Genomic DNA, 18,559 nt, shown 5'->3' on the forward strand with positions numbered 1-18,559 from the left:
ACTAGACATCAGGAGGCACTACTTCACTGTCAGGGCAGCTATGATCTGGAACCAACTTCCAAGAGAAGTGGTGCTGGCTCCTACCTTGGGGGTCTTTAAGACAAGGCTAGACAATCACCTTGCTGGGGTCATTTGACCCCAGTGCTCTTTCCTGCCATGAGAGGGGTTGTACTTGATGATCTGCTCAGGTCCCTTCTGACCCTACTAACTATGAAACTATATCCAGTGCCATTCTGTCAAGCTGAGAGAGGAGTGATTTAAAGGTCTGTAATACTGTCATAGTGTGAGGAGATTTGTTAGTTACCAGGGGTAGGAAAAGAAATGGCAACAGAGACCCTCACTACCTATGGTGTGGGTTGGAGATGTGGCTTCGTGCATGAGGGATGCAGGCCTATTTTCTGTAATAACTCTTTTGCAGATGTATCTCAGCTCCCTTTATGCCTGGATGCTTCCCAGGTTTGCCATTTGGAGGGCAGAGGACAAGTTTGGTCCGATTACCTTAGAGTGCACTTACATCCTAGGAGCATCTTTGAGATACAGCGGTACAATCACGATGGGTAGGTTTTTCACCTCAAAAGCAAAATGAGGCAACATTAAGCGTAGCGCCAAGATAGTACAGTGGGTTTACTGCAGTTCAAGCACCTTGCCAATTGCATACAGGTCAGTAGGGGAAGAATCATGTGTCCTTCCTCCTAAAGGACCCCCCCCCCCCCCCAAAAAAAAAAAAAGGCTGAAAGGAGCAAATGCCACTCGGTTTGTTCTCTCTTCTAGGGATTCCAATCGCCTGGAAGCCTTTGGGCAGGGTGAAAGTCTCTTGAGTGAGCCTACATATCTAGACGAGTTGGAAGATAAACTGCACTTCTTTATAGAGGAGTGTGATTATCTGCAGGTATGCCAGGCTTAGCTGTTTGAGAACCTTTTCTTGTTGCACTTCAGTAGAAATTTAGATTCCACTTGTCCCTCTAAACAGGGTTTTCAGATTCTCTGTGACATGCATGATGGATTCTCAGGGGTTGGAGCCAAAGTGACTGAACTTCTCTGCGATGAATATTCAGGGAGAGGAATCCTGTCCTGGGGGTTAACACCAATAATTTCTAATACTGGAGTAAGTGAATAGTGGGGAAGTGAGGTGGTATGAAGAGATTGTGCAAGTTAAAAGGATTTTTGGCACCTCTGGTTTTCTTTGCAGGATCCCCACAAGGATTTTTACAGGCTTATGAACACAGTGTTGGGAATTGTCCACCTCTCCAGGCACAGCTCACTCTTTTGCCCCCTGTCACTCAATGGAAGCCTGGGCCTCAGACCACAAGCGCCCATTACATTACCATACATACATTATGATGTAAGTATGCTGTGTGCACTGACCCTGGGTGCCCTCAGGAGCACTTACAGCATGGAAAGCTTGACAGTTTGGCCAGTTCTAGTCTCTATTCCATACTGTGTCGTACCAATAAAAACAAAAACTGATGTTTCGCGTAGAGACGTTCTGAAATTCTAAACACTTCTCTGATCCACTGCTAATATTTCAAATCCATCCCACATCTTAAATACTTATTTCCCCTCAATTTAAAACCTAAAGCCCCTTGCCAGTAACCTTATAAAAGTTGTGTGGGTGATTTGTTTATTCACAGGCAAATTATTCTTTGATAATAGAGAAATACTAATCTGCCTTCTCCTTGAACATGTCTATAGTTCACCTTTCCCCTCTGCTGTACTCTCCAGTTCAACCATATGAATTAATTCAAGGTGAACAACAGATTTGCAAATCAAGGGATGTGATCCTGCCGCTCTATTTGGCACTGGGGAGGCCTCACCTGGAGCATCATGTCCACTTTTGGGCCCTACACTTCAAGAAAGATGTGGACAGGTTAGAGTCCAGTACAGCCTGTGAAGTATGACTTAAGAGGAAAGGCTGAAGGAACTAGAGCTGTTTAGTCCAGAGAAGAGAAGACATGGGGGAGATCTGGTAACAGTCTTCAGATGCCTGAAGGGTGATTACAAAGAGAACAGACATGGATTTTTCCTCAGGACTAAGAGCTATGGCCTCAAACCGCAGCAGAGGCAATTTAGAAGACTAGGAGGAACTTTTGGACCATGACGGTGGTCAAGCACTGGAATGTATGGAAGCTGTGGAATCTCCATCCCTGGAAAATGCCAAGAGTAGGTTAGACAAGACACTCCATTGGGATAGCTCAGTCAGGGAAGACCCTGCCTTGAGCACAGGGCAGAAGTAAAAGACCTCATGAGGTCCCTTCCAGCCCTACTCTTCTGTGATCCCTTCTGAACAAACTTCAGCAGCTTTTATTTACAACCGATCCAGAGGGGCTGTGCCCCAGAGCTGAACTCAGTCCGCAGGCTTCAGATCTTATTTAACTGACTCGCTGTGTGCTTAGGTGGTGAATGTGAACAACTGCAGAGGAAATCCAAACTGGGTCAGAGTTCTAAGCTCAACTAGGCAGTCTGATTCACAATCCTCCATCAGCATTAGATCAGTTCCAGCAACCTGAGCTTAATCTAATCCCAGCTCAAGATAAACATTCCCCACCTGGACACATGTAGTAACAAATGGAACTTTACACTAGTGTCCACAGCAATGCTGCTGATGAGGGAATGAGCAACAGTATGAAGTCTTTTTATTAAACGCTTTCTCCTGATTGAATAAAACCTCAAAACAGATTAGTGCACCAGAACCAACGAGCATCTGTTGCCCATGCTGTAAAAATTTAACTAAATTTTTAAACACTCTATATTTTGTCTTACCAACTGTTATTTTGTCTCTGTGAATAGAAGCTACAAGTACTGGTCCCTTGGTTAAGCAACAGAATTTTTTAAGTACTATTTTCATATGTTAACTTTGCTGTGGTTTAATTACTTCTCTGCAGGCCTCTCTAAACTATCACAGCAGTGCAATCTTGGCAGCAGCACTGGAGACCATGACTGTTCCCTACAGACTCCATACTTCTCAGCTCTCCATGATGCAGCTTGCAGAAGCACTGAACTTCTCTGGGAGAAAGGTTGGGTTCGTTCTAAAAACCATAATTGCTCAACCTTTTAGACTCACTGTTTAATGCTGTGGGTGCAAGTCAATTCGTTCCATCAGCGTAGCGTCCACCTACGTCCTCAGTGACAGCGCCTGTCCTCTTAGTTATGAACTAGTCATTTGTGTGTTTGGACATTATGTAACCTGCTGTCATGTGTCTGCTGATTGTTTCAAACAGTTTTGCACAAGTCCTCCATGATCCTCAGCTGAAGCTGTGGGATCCCATTTGTTACAGGCACTTCTACAAGCCTGTTATTTCTCTGGCTCTCAGGTGGTGGCTGCAGGGGCTGCGGTACCCTTTTCTGTATCACATGGTCATTCTCTGCCAGACGCTTTGTGCAGCTATCAGCATGCAGTGCCATGGAAACCTTTGTCTTCATGTGGGGAGCAAAAGGACAGTTTCTGTTTTGCTCAATCTGTTGTGCTGAGAGGAATTGGCAAAGAGAATCACATCAGGTAAGAGAGAGCTGGACCCTGTGTCTATTTTTGAGCTTAGGCACTTAATGGTAGTAGCAACAGGAACTTCTTACTGGAAGGATTGTCTAATTTTGAGATGCTGCAGCAGGCAATCTACCTGTCCTCTCAGGCTGTTAAAAGGGGCTGGGATTTAGTAAGGCGGGTCTGTTTAATTATGAAGAATTACAGGAGCCTTGCATTATTTAACTAGCTGCTACTGACTTCAGAACATCAGTCTCCTGGCTCATAGTTATCAGCATTATAATGCATACTTATTTATTTGCAGTAATTTTCCTACTGGGACACAACCTAGTTCTGCCCTCCATGTTTATGAAACTGGAGAGGAGGTTCTGGGAAACTACTTAAATATGCTGTCCCCTGGAACATTAAGGTTAGTAATACAGCGTTGGAGGAAAAGGGTCACTGACTGGGCACTGACAGTGGTGAACTTTGGCTAACTGGCTCAATTTGTTTCCATGGCAGCATTTCACATTTACTCCAGAGCCCATGTAAAGTGCAGTCCCCATATCCCCAGTTTTTTTCCCCTCTTCTGAACAAACAAGGTTTTCTCCTGGACAAGCCTCGCTCACATTCAGCAGGTAAGATGCTAACATGCACTTCTCCCTCCCAGTTTATCATAAAAAACCAGCAGGAAAAGAGACATGAGTAGCTGGAGGGAGATGGCTTATGTTTACACAGTCTATCAAAACATATCCTCTAGTAACGAAAGATGAAAAGGGGAATGGATAAGAAACATGGCAGGTAATGTACTTGGACTTTGCTTTCAGAATTGTCTTACTGGAGATGTTTTCCCCCACAGTTGTTGAAAGTATTCCTGTACTAACAGCACTGCAGTCCTCGCCTGTTCTGCATACAGCACTCTACAATTTATACAAGGAACTACAGAAGGTAGATGTGCGGCGCTGGGCTAGCTTTTTTGCTGCAGGAATTGAACTTGATGACTTTCAGGAAGCCCTGCTTGAATTAAGAACTCTGTCCCAATGCTATAAAAAAAATTCGGAGCCAGATGAGTCAGAGGATGAAGCTGACTCGGACTAACACTGCTTACTTTTACCAAGCTGGGGAAGACAGTAGTGTCAAATTAACATCACCACTAAGGAACAGCTTTCTGAAAAAACCTGGTCTGTGAGGCCAAAGTTCTATTACAGTAATAAAGCGGGGCTTACAATCTGTTCAACGACCTTTAATTCTGGTGTAAAGGAGAGAACCTTCATACAAGTAGCAGTCTTTTTCTGCTTGAAGTTGACGTGTGGTTCTTCAAGCTTGCACTTGCACTGATACTGCCACTTTATCGCCACAGAGTAGGAGGTTAAGTTATGCTTTAAAATATGTTGAAACTCACAATAAATATGGGTTTTTTTTGTTTGTAACCTATCCAGATATGGAATGGGCACATCAAGGAATTTACAAAAGCAAAACAAAAAAAAATTAAAACTGGGAAAGTATTTACTTCCCAAGAAAGCATTGGCATGTTGTGATACACTATTTACACGAGAAGTTTAACTGCATTATCCACAATAATCCAGTAGACTTCAAAGGGCTACTTAGTGTAGGGCTTCACAACCCAGAGTGGCTATGGATCCAGTGTCTAAGCCACTGTACTCAATCACCTGTTTTCCAAAGAATCCTTACAAAATTCTCCTTTGCAAGGTGGCTGAATAATGTTGTCCCAACAATGCTTCACATGACAGATTCAGGTCTGTGCCTATGTAGGCATACAGCTTGTTACAGATATATGTCGTCCCAAAAAAATAAGGTGCCGTATGAAGTACAGCCCTGTGCAAACACTCATGCCTACCTCCACCAGAGCATCCATCTAGCAGCAAACTGGCCAGCAGCTACCTTTTTGAAGTAGTTTCTTTAACAACCTAAAGCTTCAGTCATCCTGTTCTTCCTCAGAAAGGAGCAAATCTTTATCTGACAGCTGGTCTGCATTGCTGGTGCTTGTTGCATCTTCTTCATCCTCAGAGCTCCCATCGCAGGATGTGTGGAAGAGCCTCATTAGTTCCCTAAATCGATGGGAAACCTGAGGAACAAGACAGACCGGAAGTAAAGACTCCCAAAGTTGTTTGTATAATGATAAGAGCGTACAGAGTCTAAACAAAGATTTATGTAAGCAGGAGCAAAGATTAAATAACCTTTTGTGAAGAAAACAAGGGGAGGAGGCTGGTGCATTTGCATTACAGAAATGGAGCTGAGCTAGACTGAGGTAAGAGCAAACCACTGTAAGTCTCAGGAGTCATCTTACTGGGCAAAATCATCTTCCTTCTTAAGGGAAGAGTTCATACATTCTCCATAGGGAGTATTTAGCCACAAGGGAAATTCAAGAAGTTAGGGCTAGTATGGGATGGTGGGAAATTCCATAGGTCTGTGAGTTTCAATTACAGAGCCTTATAAGGAGTTTGTGCACTATTAGCTCTGTTAAATGTGCAAATACAAGAAAAACACACAGATTTCAAATAGGAATCGAGTGTCAAAAGACTTTATAAGCTGCTGTGGGCTTTCTGAGTTCTTTGCAAGAACTCAATTTTTCCAGTGTCAAGCGATGTGAAAGCTAAGAGCTGACCTTTTTCCAAGGGGTGCCTTGAGTCTAAAAAGGTTGAGAACCATTACCATAGGGGTTGTAAAACTGTAGGTCTAAAGAACCAGTCCCCACTTCTGATGATGCATATCCTAACTTGCAACACCTTGTGCAATTTCAGTCCTCTTGATAATCCTCAGTAGCTCTGTGACAGGAATGAAGTCTGGTTTTGCTTATGGTACAAGGGAGAAATAGAACCCAGGACTGAGGTGTGTTAATGCAGTAACCAACTCTGCCTCTCAGCACATCTTCTGCTCACTCTTAGGAGTGTGCAGCTTCTTCCCACAGCTCTTACCTCATTAGCAGTTTTATTGCCCAGTTTCTGTGAAATGGCACAGAAGGTTTCCAGATGAGCTCCTTGCTCCTGGCAGGTGGTTAGGATGACTCTGTCAGCCTCCCTGGAAGAAGTTGAACAGTTAAGAAGGTAATATAGGGCATGAAAAGGAGACTGCCCCTTCAGGCACTTCATACACAAAGAGCCTTTATTTCAGAGAGGGCAGCTATCTACTGTGCAAAACTAGCCTCACTCACTACCTGGAATTGGTACTTGAAAAGGCCAGCTCCAACACAAGTTGTGCTTAGCCTCCTCTCTGGAAGGGGATCCTGCAGGAAAGAGAAGGCTGAGGGGGGGGGGGAACCTGGTGACCATCTATAAACTCACTAGGGGGGACCAGAAGGGTTTGGGAGAGACCTTAGCCCCCCCCAGCATAACAAGGAATAATGGCCACAAGTTGTTGGAGAGTAGGTTTAGATTAGACATCTGTAAGAACTACTTCACAGTGAAGGCAGCTAGGATCTGGAACCAACTTCCAAGGGAAGTGGTGCTGGCTCCTACCCTGGGGGTCTTTAAGAGGGGACTTGATACCTACCTGGCTGGGGTCATCTGAGCCCAGTTTTAATCCTGCCGGGGGGAGGGGGGGGTGTCAGACTTGAAGATCTACAAGGTCCCTTTTGACCCAAATTCTATGATTCTATGAAACATACTTTTCCCCTACCCACACTATTACAATTATAGCTGCCCATAATGAAGATAGCATTTTTACTGAGAGGACAGGCATATTTCATGATTTTAGCTGCCTTTGATGGGCTTGAAAACACTAGGGGAGAAGGAAGGAAAACATTAGCAAGCTGGAAATTAAGGAAGTTTTTCACTAACAGAGGACCTTCCATCAACACTAGATACAACAGGAATGTAAAATTTGATGAACAAGCACATACCTCGTCCAGAGAACAACCTTCTCGCCTGTAGAGCTGACTTTGCTGTTTTTTGCGCACACAGTAGCTTCCATGACTTTCTGTTGCAGCTCCTCTTCTCTCTGTTCCAAGGAGGCAGGAGCTGCTCTATACTCCAGCTCCTCAGACTGTTGCTGCACTTGGAAAATGCAGTCACAGGTATTTGCCTTGAGCTTGCCCTGTGCTTTCACGTCAACAGGAGACTCTCCAGCACAGACTGTATAATCTGTTTCTGAAACAATGTGGTTACTGGAGGCCTGTGAGTGTGAGCTGTTACCAAGTGCCTTCAGTTCTAGTTTTGTGACTGGTGTAGCCCAGTTCTGCCTTCCTTCTAGTTTTCCTTCAAGGACAGTAGATTTTGCTGATGAATGTGACTGTGAGGCTGTGTTCTGTTGCAAACTCCTTCCAGGATTTGGACCAGCCCCTGTGAAGCCTCTCCTTTTAGCAGATGCAGACCCTAAAATGTCCTTGGCAGGGCTGTCTCCTTGATGTTTCTGATTTAGTCTTACTTCACTATTACTTCCTACTGTGCAAAGGCTGTTCTTTGTCTGCTGAGTTAGCTTCAGATTAACTCTTTGTACATGGGGCCAACCAGGAGTGTTGCCACACTGACTTCCCTTTGCAGCATCTGTAATACCAGCTTTTGCAGACTGCATTTCTGCGAGCTGACTATCAGGAAGTGTTCCTCCTTCAGAAGACACAGCTCTGCATAAGATCATCTTTCCTTCCTGGCGAGACCCTACCCAGGAATTTCAACAAGATTAGATCAGCTGTTAGTAGAAACAAGTTCTGAAGAATATGATTGTTGCAAAGTACCATAAGCCAGAGAACAGAGAGAACCTTGCCTGTGCTTTGCACCCATCACTATCCTCCCCCCACCACCAAAGCATATCCAGAAAAAGGTTGAATACCAATTGTTTTAGAGGAAGACTGAAGGGACACTGGTTTGAGCTGCTGTGTTAAGATGAGAATGAGGGAAATAACTAGGGGCCCATCATGGACAGATGGAACGGAGATGGAGAGGGCAGTAGCTTATATGAAGAAGATATGAAGTTTGTCATGCATGCCACAGAGGCAAACGTTTCACAAACAATCAGGGCAGTTCACAATGGATGGATGATGGATGCTTTTAGCCCAGATAGGCTACTGATTAATATTGGGGAAGACACTTAAGCCCTATACTGCTTAGTTTTCACATAAGCCAGTCTGCACAAGTATGCAGTACTTATTGTCCATGTATATGACCTTCACTAACCTGAAGCCAGAGAATCTGCTTTCCTAGACATGGTCTTTACTCTGCTCTGGACACATTCCACATCTCTGTACTCCAGGTTCTCTTCTGCAGACTCTTTACACATCACAGGATCCTTTCCTTCAGGTTGAGGGCTCAACTCTTGTTGAGAGAGGCTGCCAGTAAGCTCCTGGGAATCTTTATTTTTATAGAATTTGCTATCACACACCTGCAGATGACAGTATGAACCTTTTTATTACACTCAGTGAATCTGCCCAGGCGACAGCATCACAGCTCTTGAGACAACCCTCACTGTTCCCCAGTTCCCAGTCAGCCTCCTTTATTTACTCTCGGGTCCTCAGATGAATGGTCAGCTCACAAAGGAACCATGCAAGCTTCCTCTCCAGAGTCTTTACTCCCTGCCCTGGAGAAGCATAAAAATCTGTTACCTAATACAGTGGTGAGCGAGAGTTAATGGCAAGCAGGACACTCATTGAAAGAGGCTCATCGCCAACAGTCAGAGCTCAAGAAGTAGGTGTTCATAGACACCTGATGTTTTGTGAGTTTTCATTTTGTACAACAGTCTGGAGACACAAGGGACAAGACCCAGTAGAACATCAAAATACTGAACAATGGGATATGCATTGGGACTGTCCATTGCTCTCACTATCCAGTGTTCTGCCCTTCAACTGACCTTACTGTTGCAATGGCTGCAAGTCCTCCTCTTGCTCTTCTTTAGTTTGAGGTCACTACTCCCTTCATGGCAGGAGCACGAACATTCTTTTCCCCCATCTGCCCACTCCATCTCCTGGAAAAAAAAAACGAAGGCCAGCTGATAGCTGCATACATAACACATGCATACCAAAGAGAAGTATGTCACAGGATGGATAGTCTATCAGAGGAGACATGAGGGACAAAGGGCCAGTCTGTTGTCCCCAAGGAGAATTCAAATAAGCTGCCAGAGATCAAAGTAGGTGAAGTCTGGACAGAAGCCTTTCTGTTGCCTAACACTTTAGAGACTGGGATCATCTCTCTACATACACATCAGTCCTCCTAGACATGCAATTGCCAGGAATTTAGAAGAGGCCACGTGCTATGGGCTAATCATACATCCCAGTCCCACCTTGTCATTGTTCTGGCCTCCAATCTCTTTCCTCTTTCTATTTTTCGAGGTTGTGTGCAGCTTGGGGGCTTCGTCTTCCTCTTCTACCTCTGGTAATGACACCTCTTCAAACCCATCAAACTAAAAGAAGCACAGAGGCTATGTTACCAGAGTGGCAAGAGGTGCTCTCCACTGGACTTAAGCTTTCTTGCCACCTTCGACAAAGAGGCTTCATAACACCAAGCCCTGTTTCAGGGCAGCAGGACCACAGGCACATTAGAAACAACATAAATGGGCCACAGAGCTTGAAATGGCCACCCCCAATATGTCTCCAAGCAACCACAATCCCAAATCTCCACTCCAAATTCATAGCCTCCCTATTAGGGCCATCAGTCCCTAGCCTCCTACTTCTCTCTCCTAGTCTTGGGAAAGTGTCTCCACCTCATACTCTTTCTCCTCTGTCCAGTTAATTTCTTCAAAGTCTCCCATGCGGCTGGCTGATGGCCGTAAGTGATCAAAGAAGACAGAGAATTCATCCTGTAAGTGGTCGTGTCCTTTCAGCAGCTGCCACATCTGGGTCTTCAACTGCAGAAAGAAGGTCCAGAGTAAGATAATGCTCCATCCCCAAAGGAGAACACAGCAACTCACAGATTTCTTTTTGGGAAATTAGGACTTCTGAGTAGGGACCTACCTAACTCACAGCAAGAGAAAGCAATTTTGTGGCCTGGTGGCAGCCCAAAGAGCCAATTTTGTGGTCATTTAATGGCAACCCCGCCCCTCAGTGCTGATTGGTGGAGAGGCCCCAGATGGAGAAGGGACAGAGGGGTGGCTGCCATCTTGACAGCTCTCGTGCAGCCCTGCCCCTCAGCACTGACTGCCAGAGGCATAAGGGGGCAGCCACTATCATACTGCCCTACCAGCCGGTGGTGTGTCCATCCTGTCCCGTCCCCATCCCCACCCCTGCCGCAGCAGCAGGAAGACTACCGTTTCCCACTGGGAAGCCAGCATTTTATTTTTGTTAAGTTCGGGGGTTTTTTGGTTGATTTCCTGGGAAATCACAGCCAATGCCATTTTTTGTGGCAATCACAGAGATTTAAGTAGATTCCTACTTCTACGTCTGCACTACCAACAAACTCCTTTGCTAGAACCACAACGGCTCCAGCTTGCAGTGTTAACATCTAGATTGTTGTTGATTTTGGGATCATTCTGCTTCCAGGTATAATGCTGGTAAAGAAGCGTCTCTCCAAAACCTTAGGCAGAGGCACTAAATTAAAGCACCATCCTGCAAGATAACTTGAGGAAGGTGAGGGTGGGAGAGAAGGTTCACGTGGGCCAGACAGCTCTATAGTCTTGGAGAGCAGGTTGGGGCACTTAGTGAACATCTAGCTCTGCAGTCATCCCATGTGAAAAAGTATTTGAAGGCTGGTTAACATTGCTATGATCTCGACAGGGGAAGCAGGGGACACATGGATAGGCTGGTTACCTCTGTGATCTCCTGGGGGAGGCAGTCTGCACAACTCTGCAGGACTTTGATAATCTTTTGATGGTGGGCAGGATTTTCAGCAAAACAGATTTCCAGCTGCCTAAGGAACTTCCGGCTTTTTTCAAATGCTTGTTGCTCTTCAAACTGTCCAAAAAGGAAGAACGAGAGCTTTTCACTCTTCGCATATTAGGCTACCTTTATAGGCATCTCTAATCTACTTTGAGAAGCTAAGCAAGATGCATCCCCCCTCCAGTTAAGTGCTTTATATCTCACTCAGGACTCTGCACTATAGACCTCAGGCAGAACAGAGTAGTGGCAGAGACCTGGCTTAAAGTCTAAAGGCATACAATATACAACTAGGGAAATTATCTTAAGCATGTTTACTGGCAACAGGTTTTTATCTTCATTAAATGCTGAATAAAGGATGACTCTAGCTTCCATCATGCTGAAGCCTTCTGCAGCACTGTGGAAATTTTAATGCAAAAGTTCCTTAAAAAATAAGTTCCTCCAATATTCCAGGCTCCTGGAATATGGGGAAGCCATCAACTTCCCCTCTAATTGATCCTTCCCACTATGCTTAGCTCTTTCACTCTTCCTCCACTCCTACGACATTTCTCACATTCTTCTGTTCAAATTGTCCCATGCACTTTTCCCCTTCTGCCTACCAGTCCACATTCCAGAGCTTGTTCTGGTAAAAGAAAGGCAGCGAAATCTGTGAGCAGTTGTGGCCACTCATGCAGAAGGTTCTGCAAGGTGGAGTAGAGGTCCACAGCCGTCCGCTTGTCAGAGCTGGTCTCAAACTCATAGATAACACGAAGGAAGTCTTCATACTTCCCAGGAACAGAACGCAAGGCTTCACGTACCTGCAAAGAGGGGTGGACAGTTATGAGACTTCCCCCTGGCTCACAAAGACAAGTTAATTCAATAGCCTCTCCACTACTCAGCTTTTCTCCAGTGCTTTACTTTCCCAGCTCTTAGAGATATAAGAACTAAGCTCAGCAGAGTCACAAACTCTGAAAATAAAAGTGAGATGGATCCCTTCAGCCAAGTGGCATAGGGGTTAATTCTATGTAACAAAGAAAATACAAGATTCACCTTCTGTCCAGGAAGATAAGACTGCTAAGGGTCAGCAGATGCTTGCTTACCCTGTTCAGATAGGCCTGTGCAAATGCCAAATCCTTCTGTTCTCGCAAAGGGTCTCTCTCCAGAATGTCTTCATCAAAGAGCAGCAGCAACTTAGAGGTGTCCTTGCTGGCACGAGTTCGTCCTCTCTTATTCCTGGCTCTGTAGGAACTCCTGTTTTTTCCAGGGACTTTTGCAGCATCACCTGAAAATACAGTTGTTATAGTTATGCAGATACCTTGCTCCAAGGAAAAACTCTGTTGTAGCTGGAGCTACCAAATACACTAACTGCTGCTGGGGTCTCCATGGAAACCAGCCCCAGCCATGTGGGAAATGGCTGCTGGGAAATGGAGTCTGGCCACCGGCTGGATCCACCATTTTGCCCACCCCGGCTTTAGCTTGCATCATATGCTGCTGCTTTCCTCAACACTGAGCGTTTGGAACAGGCTCCCCCCAGAGGTGGTACAGTCATCCACCCTGGCAATTTTCAAAAAACATTTTGATGCCCATATTGCTGGGGTCATCTAATCCCAGCAGTCTTTCCTGCTCTAGTGCAAGGGGACTGGACCTGATGAGGTCGCTTCCAGCCCCTAACAACCATGAATCACTCTGGAAGATTTCATGCAAGAGTTCATTAAATTAGTTCTTCCAGTATTCCAAGTTTCTAGGACACAGGAAAGCCATCAACATGCCCTCCAAGCCATTCTTCCCACTATGCTGACCTCTTCTTCCATTCCTGCAATGTTCACTATATTCTGTCTGTTCAAATTATACAGAGAAGAGCAACCAAGATGATCAGGGGTACGGAGCAGATCCCGTACCAGCAGAGACTAAAAAGATTAGGTGTCTGCAGTTTGGAAAAGGAGACGGGGGGTATGAAAGAAGGTGTGGATATCTACAGAAGGTGTGGATAAAGTGAACAGGGAAGTCCCAGAATACTAGAACTAGGAACACCCACTGAAATGAGCAGGAAACAGATTTAAAACTAATCACGGAAAGTACTTGTTTATGTAGTACACAGTTAACTTGTGGAACTCATTACCACAGGAAGTTGCAGAGACAGATATTCTAGCCTGGTTCAAGAAAGGACTAAAATTCATGGATGATAGGAGTTTCATAGATTTCATAGACATTTGGGCTGGAAGGAACCCCAGAGGATCATCGAGTCCAGCCCCCGGCCCCAGGGGCAGGAAGTCAGCAGGGATCATAGGATCCCAGCAAGATAAACATCCAAATGTGTTTTGAAGGTGTTCAAGGTGGGTGCTTGAACCACCTCTGGTGGCAGTCTATTCCAGACCTTGGGGGCTCGGATAGTAAAGAAGTTCTTTCTTACGTCCAGCCTGAACTGGTCACAGTCCAGTTTGTGACAGTTCGATCTTGTCATCCCTTGGAGGGCTCTAGTGAACAGACGTTCCCCCAGATCCTGATAAGCGCCCCTGATAAGCTTATAGGTGGCCACCAGATCACCCCAGAGCCTGCGCTTTTCCAGGCTGAATAGCCCCATGGCTCTCAGCCTCTCATCATAAGGTCTGTTTTCCTGACCTCTGATCATGAGCGTGGCTCTTCTTTGGACTCTCTCAAGCTCTTCCACACCCTTTTTGAATTGTGGAGCCCAAAACTGGACACAGTACTCCAGCTGTGGCCTCACCAAGGCTGAGTACAGTGGGAGAACGACGTCCTGGGATCTGCCTGAGAAGCATCTATGGATGCAAGCCAGCATTTTGCTCGCTTTACTAGCTGCAGCATCACACTGAAGGCTCATGTTCATCTTGTGGTCATCCATGACCCCCAAGTCCCTTCATCTGTAGAGCTAACCAGCGTAGCACTATTGAGCCTATAAGCATGGTGCAGGTTTTTCCTCCCAAGGCGGAGAACCTGGCATTCTTCGGTGTTGAACACCATCAGGTTCTCATCCACTCATTTCATGAGTCTGTCCAGATCCGCCTGGATCACCTTCCTGTCGTCAGGTGTGGATGCTTTACCCCAGAGTTTGGTGTTGCCGGCAAACTTGGCCAGTCCGCTCCTGACACCAATGTCCACATCATTGATGAAGATGTTAAACAGTATAAGCCCTAGGACAAAGCCTTGTGGGACCCCACTGGTCACAGCGCACCAAGACGATTGGCTCCCGTCGACCACCACCCTCTGGGTCCTACTGCAGAGCCAGTTCCCCAGCCAGCGGATCATGGCGACATCAAGGCCACAGTTAGCCAGTTTAACCAAGAGATGATCGTGGGATACCAGATTGAAGGCTTTTTTAAAGTCGAGGTATATGATGTTGATCTCTTCTCCTTTGTCCAGGTGACAAGTCACCTGGTCATAAAAGGAAATGAGATTTGTCAAGCAAGACCTACCCGCAACAAACCCATGCTTGATATCCCTCAGGATATTGCCTTCAGCTAGTCTGTTAAGAATGGCCTCCTTGATAATCTTTTCCAAGACTTTCCCCAGGACAGAGGTCAGGCTGATGGGCCTGTAGTTTGCAGATCTAATTTCCTTCCTTTCTTGAAGATAGGCACGACACTGGCCCTCCTCCAATCATCGGGTACTTCAACAGAGTGCCAAGAGCTCTTGAAGATCCATGCTAGGGGCTGAGCTATGATGCTCGCCAGCTCTCTGAGTACCTGTGGGTAACATCTGTTACACAGAACAGTCAGGGATGTATCCTCTGGCATCTCTGAACCAATGATGGTGGACATCAGAGAAGGTCTGAAAGGAGATAGATCACTCTACACCAGGGGTGGGCAAAATGCGGCCTGGGGGCCAGATGCGGCCTGCTAGGCCATTCTATCCGGCCTGTGGGGCCCCTAGGAAATGTAGAAAATTAATTTTATCTGCCCCTGGTTGCCTGTCACTGGCCCTTGATGGCTTGCCAAAACTCAGTAAGGGGCCCTCCAACCGAAATAATTTTCCGCCCCTGCTCTAGACCCAGGGTTGGCAGCTTACAGCAGGCAGATCCAGCCCACAGCTTTGGAAGCTATTGCTCTCCCTATGCAGTGAAGGGGAAAGTGGCAGGAGCCAGGTCCTAGCACCTGCCCACCTGACCCAAACTGCATCAAATAAAAGGCACGGTAGATTTGCACCTCATACTTTAAAATTTGCATCTTATAGACTACCTAAATAGATCTCTCTCTATTTGGTTAATCTTTAAGGTACAAATCTATCTTGCCTTTTACTTGACTTCAGACTAACACAGCTAACTACATCTACAAACTGAGTCTTTCTCTTGTCTGCAGCAAAAAAACCCACTGTCAATTGCTGCTCTAGATATATCCTATTCATATGTTCCCCCCTTAAAACATCCATTCCTGCCACTGATGGAGACAGGATACTGGGCTGGATGGAGATTTGATCTGACTCAGTATGGCACTTATGTTCTTATTCCGAATCACACATAATCAACAGCTACCTTCTGACCGGAGAAAATTTTCAAACATCACTGATCAAGAGCCCCATTTTCAGAACCTAAAATGAGCTACCAGTATTTGAAAATTCACCCTGTGACTGGCAAACTGACACATGATCTGGAAAGGACAGAGAAAGACTGTGAGGCCCAGTCATGCATATGTAATCATTTTTCAGTGCGACAGAATTGCAGATGGAGAGACAAAAGCAGGTTGCTCACAGAGGACTCCGCTTATGTAAAGAGATCCGTCTTTCAAAGCTTCCTTTACAAAAACAAGAGTGCAGAGTTAAAGCATTTTTTGGTTAAATTAAATGACAGCATAACTTTCTTATGGCTTGTTTTGCTGCTGCAGATTTCTCCATATAGTCCATAAACTCACCTGGTGGTGTTCTGTTGGTTTCCACCTCTGGGGCAATTTTGGTCGAAGTGAAGGTGGACTTGGGCTCCATTGCTGCATCTTCAGTGATATCATCTGTCATTTCATCTTCTTTCTGTAAACTCTCGATTCCTTCCCCTTCTCCCTCCTCCTCTTCCTCCTCCTCCGGCTCAGAATTCTCTTCCTGAGAATTCTCTTCTTCAGAATCTCCCTCCTGGCTCAAACGCCTCTCGGTTGCAAGCCAGGTAAGTTTTTCCATGGTCTCCTTAGATCAAAAAACAAAGCCACCACATCAAAATCTTAGTCATAGAGAAGTAGGGTTGGAAGGGATTCTCCAGAGGTCATCTAGTTCAACCCCCTACCGGAGCTAGGATCACCCCTATCCAAACCATCATACAACCAATAAGCTAAACTCTACATAAGACTACCCTCAACCCTGACACAATGTAGCCCTAACACCCTAAAGTGCCACAGGTAAAGCAGGAGAATCACAGCAGTCAGTGTTCTGCTTCTACAAAATGTTGTCAATATATTTAGTTCTCATCATACAAATGCTACCTTTCCTCTTTTTCAGGGACCTGAGTTTTCTGTTTTCCACGGAAAAACAGAAAATCAGATTTCCCAATTTCATCAGAGAAAAAATGGATTTTCCCTTTTATCAGAGAAACTTGCAGATTTCCCACTTGCAAAGAGCTGTGCATGTGGCAGAGTTCCAGCCTGCAAGAGCTAACTGCAAAAAGGGCAGAAAACCCCCAACCCTGCCTGGAGAGGGGAGGGAGAGGAAGAAGGGCAAGCCTGAGGCACTCACTTGCCCAAGGCTGGGCTCAGGCTCACTTTCCTTCCTGGAGCCTGTGAGGTAAGTGGGGCTTGCAGGGGGTTGTGGGTTATGGCAGGGGGACAGGTGTGGGTGAGGGTGACTGCCAGTGCTGGGGGAAGAGCCAGCAGAGCAGGTGGGGGCACAGGGTGTTGTGTGGCTGGGAGCTGAGGGAGCAGGGAGGTGTTGGGGGAAGCCCCACATGGAGTGCCTGCCCAGCTGGCAGTGCGTGGACCCGGAGCGGCACGCTATTGTCAGGTCAGGCTTCTCCAGGGACAGGGGCAGGACTGGCTTCCAGTGGCAGCGTGCAGTCCCACAGTGCACCTGTGTCCCCCAGATCTGTGTGGGGTGCGGGGGCAAGGTGGGTGTACACTGCAGGCTTGTGCGCCTGGACCTGCTGCACTCCCCTGCAGCTTCTGCAGAGCAGCATATGCGACCCGGCACAGCAGGACACAGCGAGGATATGCATGAAAGTTGCCTGCCGCTCCGCACTGCCCTAGCCACCTTCCCCTGTGTGCACAGGGGCAGCGCAGGATTGTGCCCCTGCCTGCAGAAAGTGTGGCCAGGGCAGCGCAGAGCTCAGAGCAGCAGCCAGCTTTTGTGTGCATCTCCACTGCATGTTGCTGTGCTGGGTTGCACACACTGCGCTGTGGAAGCCCCAGGGCAGCGCAGCAGGGTTGGGAGCATGAGCTCACAGTGCGCACCCATCCTGCCCCCAAGGCCCCGCACAGATCTGGGTGGCATGGCTCTCCCATGGCCCCTGGGACTGCACTGCAGACAGGAACTGGCCCCACTCCTCCCCCAGACAAGCCCAGCCTGGTGATACCACACCACTCTGGGTCCACAAGCTGCCATGGGGTTTCCCCCAACACCTCCCTGATTCCTCAGCCAGCTTCCCGCAGGAGTGCCTGCCTACCCAGCAGCGTGGACACGGAGCAGCACAATATTGGCTCTTCAGGGAAGCCACACACAGCACGCCCCCACCCTCCTGCACAGATCTGGAGGGTGTGGGTCCCCCTTGCCCCCTGGGAGTGTGCACTGCTGCTAGGAGCCATTGCCGGCCCTGCCCCTGCCCCAGCCCGCAGCAGGCAGCAGTGGGGGAGCTGGCTCCATGCTCCTCCTGCTGCAACAGCTGCTGCCATCCACTGGGGGCAAGGAGCTGTGGACCTGGGGCCCTGGCCCCATAGCTCTGGCAGCTGGGGGCTTCCTCTGGCAAGGCTGGGGGGAAAGGGCTGTGGGTGGGGGGTGGCTGTGGGGGTCCTTTAATTTTAATAACAGATTTTGGTGTTTTTATCAGAGAATCTGTGATTTTTTTACCAGGGAAAACCAGGATCCCTGCTCATTTTTAATCTTTTCACCCCCTAGCCAACTATAGATTAACACTGCCATGAGCTATAATATATCCCAGGACCCTAAGGTTCTAAAGCTATATGATAAATACTCCCAAAAGTGAAGTTATTTATAAACTTGAAAACTGTGAAAGATCACTAGGAGGGTTTTTGTCAATTTTGCCTGTTTACTCAAGTGACTTTAACCTGAGGACTCTTCAGGGTGAAAATAAGTTTCCTGCAAAGTCTGCTCTACAAACAAACAACAAAGCTAATTGATGGAGCCCTTAGAACTGCAACAATATTTGGATCTGGACACTTGCAAGTCATGCTGCTGATCTAACACACACGCTCCTCAGGACAAAA

The 18,559-nt window shown here is 46.7% G+C and overlaps 2 protein-coding genes across 4 annotated transcripts in view; one reads left to right on the forward strand and one right to left on the reverse strand.

The window, feature by feature from the left end:
* Positions 1 to 4,689, forward strand: part of MSTO1 (misato 1, mitochondrial distribution and morphology regulator) — a 7,431-nt gene extending 2,742 nt beyond the window's left edge. Inside the window, exons 5-13 of the mRNA XM_019556881.1 lie at positions 446 to 557; positions 772 to 889; positions 971 to 1,105; positions 1,190 to 1,342; positions 2,883 to 3,014; positions 3,312 to 3,496; positions 3,783 to 3,887; positions 3,980 to 4,095; positions 4,317 to 4,689. Coding sequence (XP_019412426.1) covers positions 446 to 557; positions 772 to 889; positions 971 to 1,105; positions 1,190 to 1,342; positions 2,883 to 3,014; positions 3,312 to 3,496; positions 3,783 to 3,887; positions 3,980 to 4,095; positions 4,317 to 4,555 — 1,295 coding nt within the window. The 3' untranslated portion in view covers positions 4,556 to 4,689. The remainder of the gene's footprint in view (positions 1 to 445; positions 558 to 771; positions 890 to 970; positions 1,106 to 1,189; positions 1,343 to 2,882; positions 3,015 to 3,311; positions 3,497 to 3,782; positions 3,888 to 3,979; positions 4,096 to 4,316) is intronic.
* Positions 4,686 to 18,559, reverse strand: part of GON4L (gon-4 like) — a 36,907-nt gene continuing 23,033 nt past the window's right edge. The window contains exons 21-31 of one of the 3 annotated variants that reach the window (XM_019556878.1): positions 16,055 to 16,316; positions 12,293 to 12,474; positions 11,813 to 12,010; positions 11,148 to 11,291; positions 10,106 to 10,249; positions 9,686 to 9,805; positions 9,257 to 9,370; positions 8,587 to 8,791; positions 7,317 to 8,070; positions 6,394 to 6,496; positions 4,686 to 5,543 (exon numbers count right to left, since the gene is read on the reverse strand). In XM_019556878.1, coding sequence (XP_019412423.1) covers positions 5,394 to 5,543; positions 6,394 to 6,496; positions 7,317 to 8,070; positions 8,587 to 8,791; positions 9,257 to 9,370; positions 9,686 to 9,805; positions 10,106 to 10,249; positions 11,148 to 11,291; positions 11,813 to 12,010; positions 12,293 to 12,474; positions 16,055 to 16,316 — 2,376 coding nt within the window. In that variant the 3' untranslated portion in view covers positions 4,686 to 5,393. Of the gene's footprint in view, positions 5,544 to 6,393; positions 6,497 to 7,316; positions 8,071 to 8,586; positions 8,792 to 9,256; positions 9,371 to 9,685; positions 9,806 to 10,072; positions 10,250 to 11,147; positions 11,292 to 11,812; positions 12,011 to 12,292; positions 12,475 to 16,054; positions 16,317 to 18,559 lie in introns of those variants that run through there. The other 2 variants (XM_019556879.1, XM_019556880.1) reach the window with 2 other exon arrangements.

The sequence above is a fragment of the Crocodylus porosus genome, unplaced genomic scaffold, assembly GCF_001723895.1.
Source record: "Crocodylus porosus isolate Cpor-Errol unplaced genomic scaffold, CroPor_comp1, whole genome shotgun sequence".
NCBI lineage: Eukaryota > Metazoa > Chordata > Crocodylia > Crocodylidae > Crocodylus > Crocodylus porosus.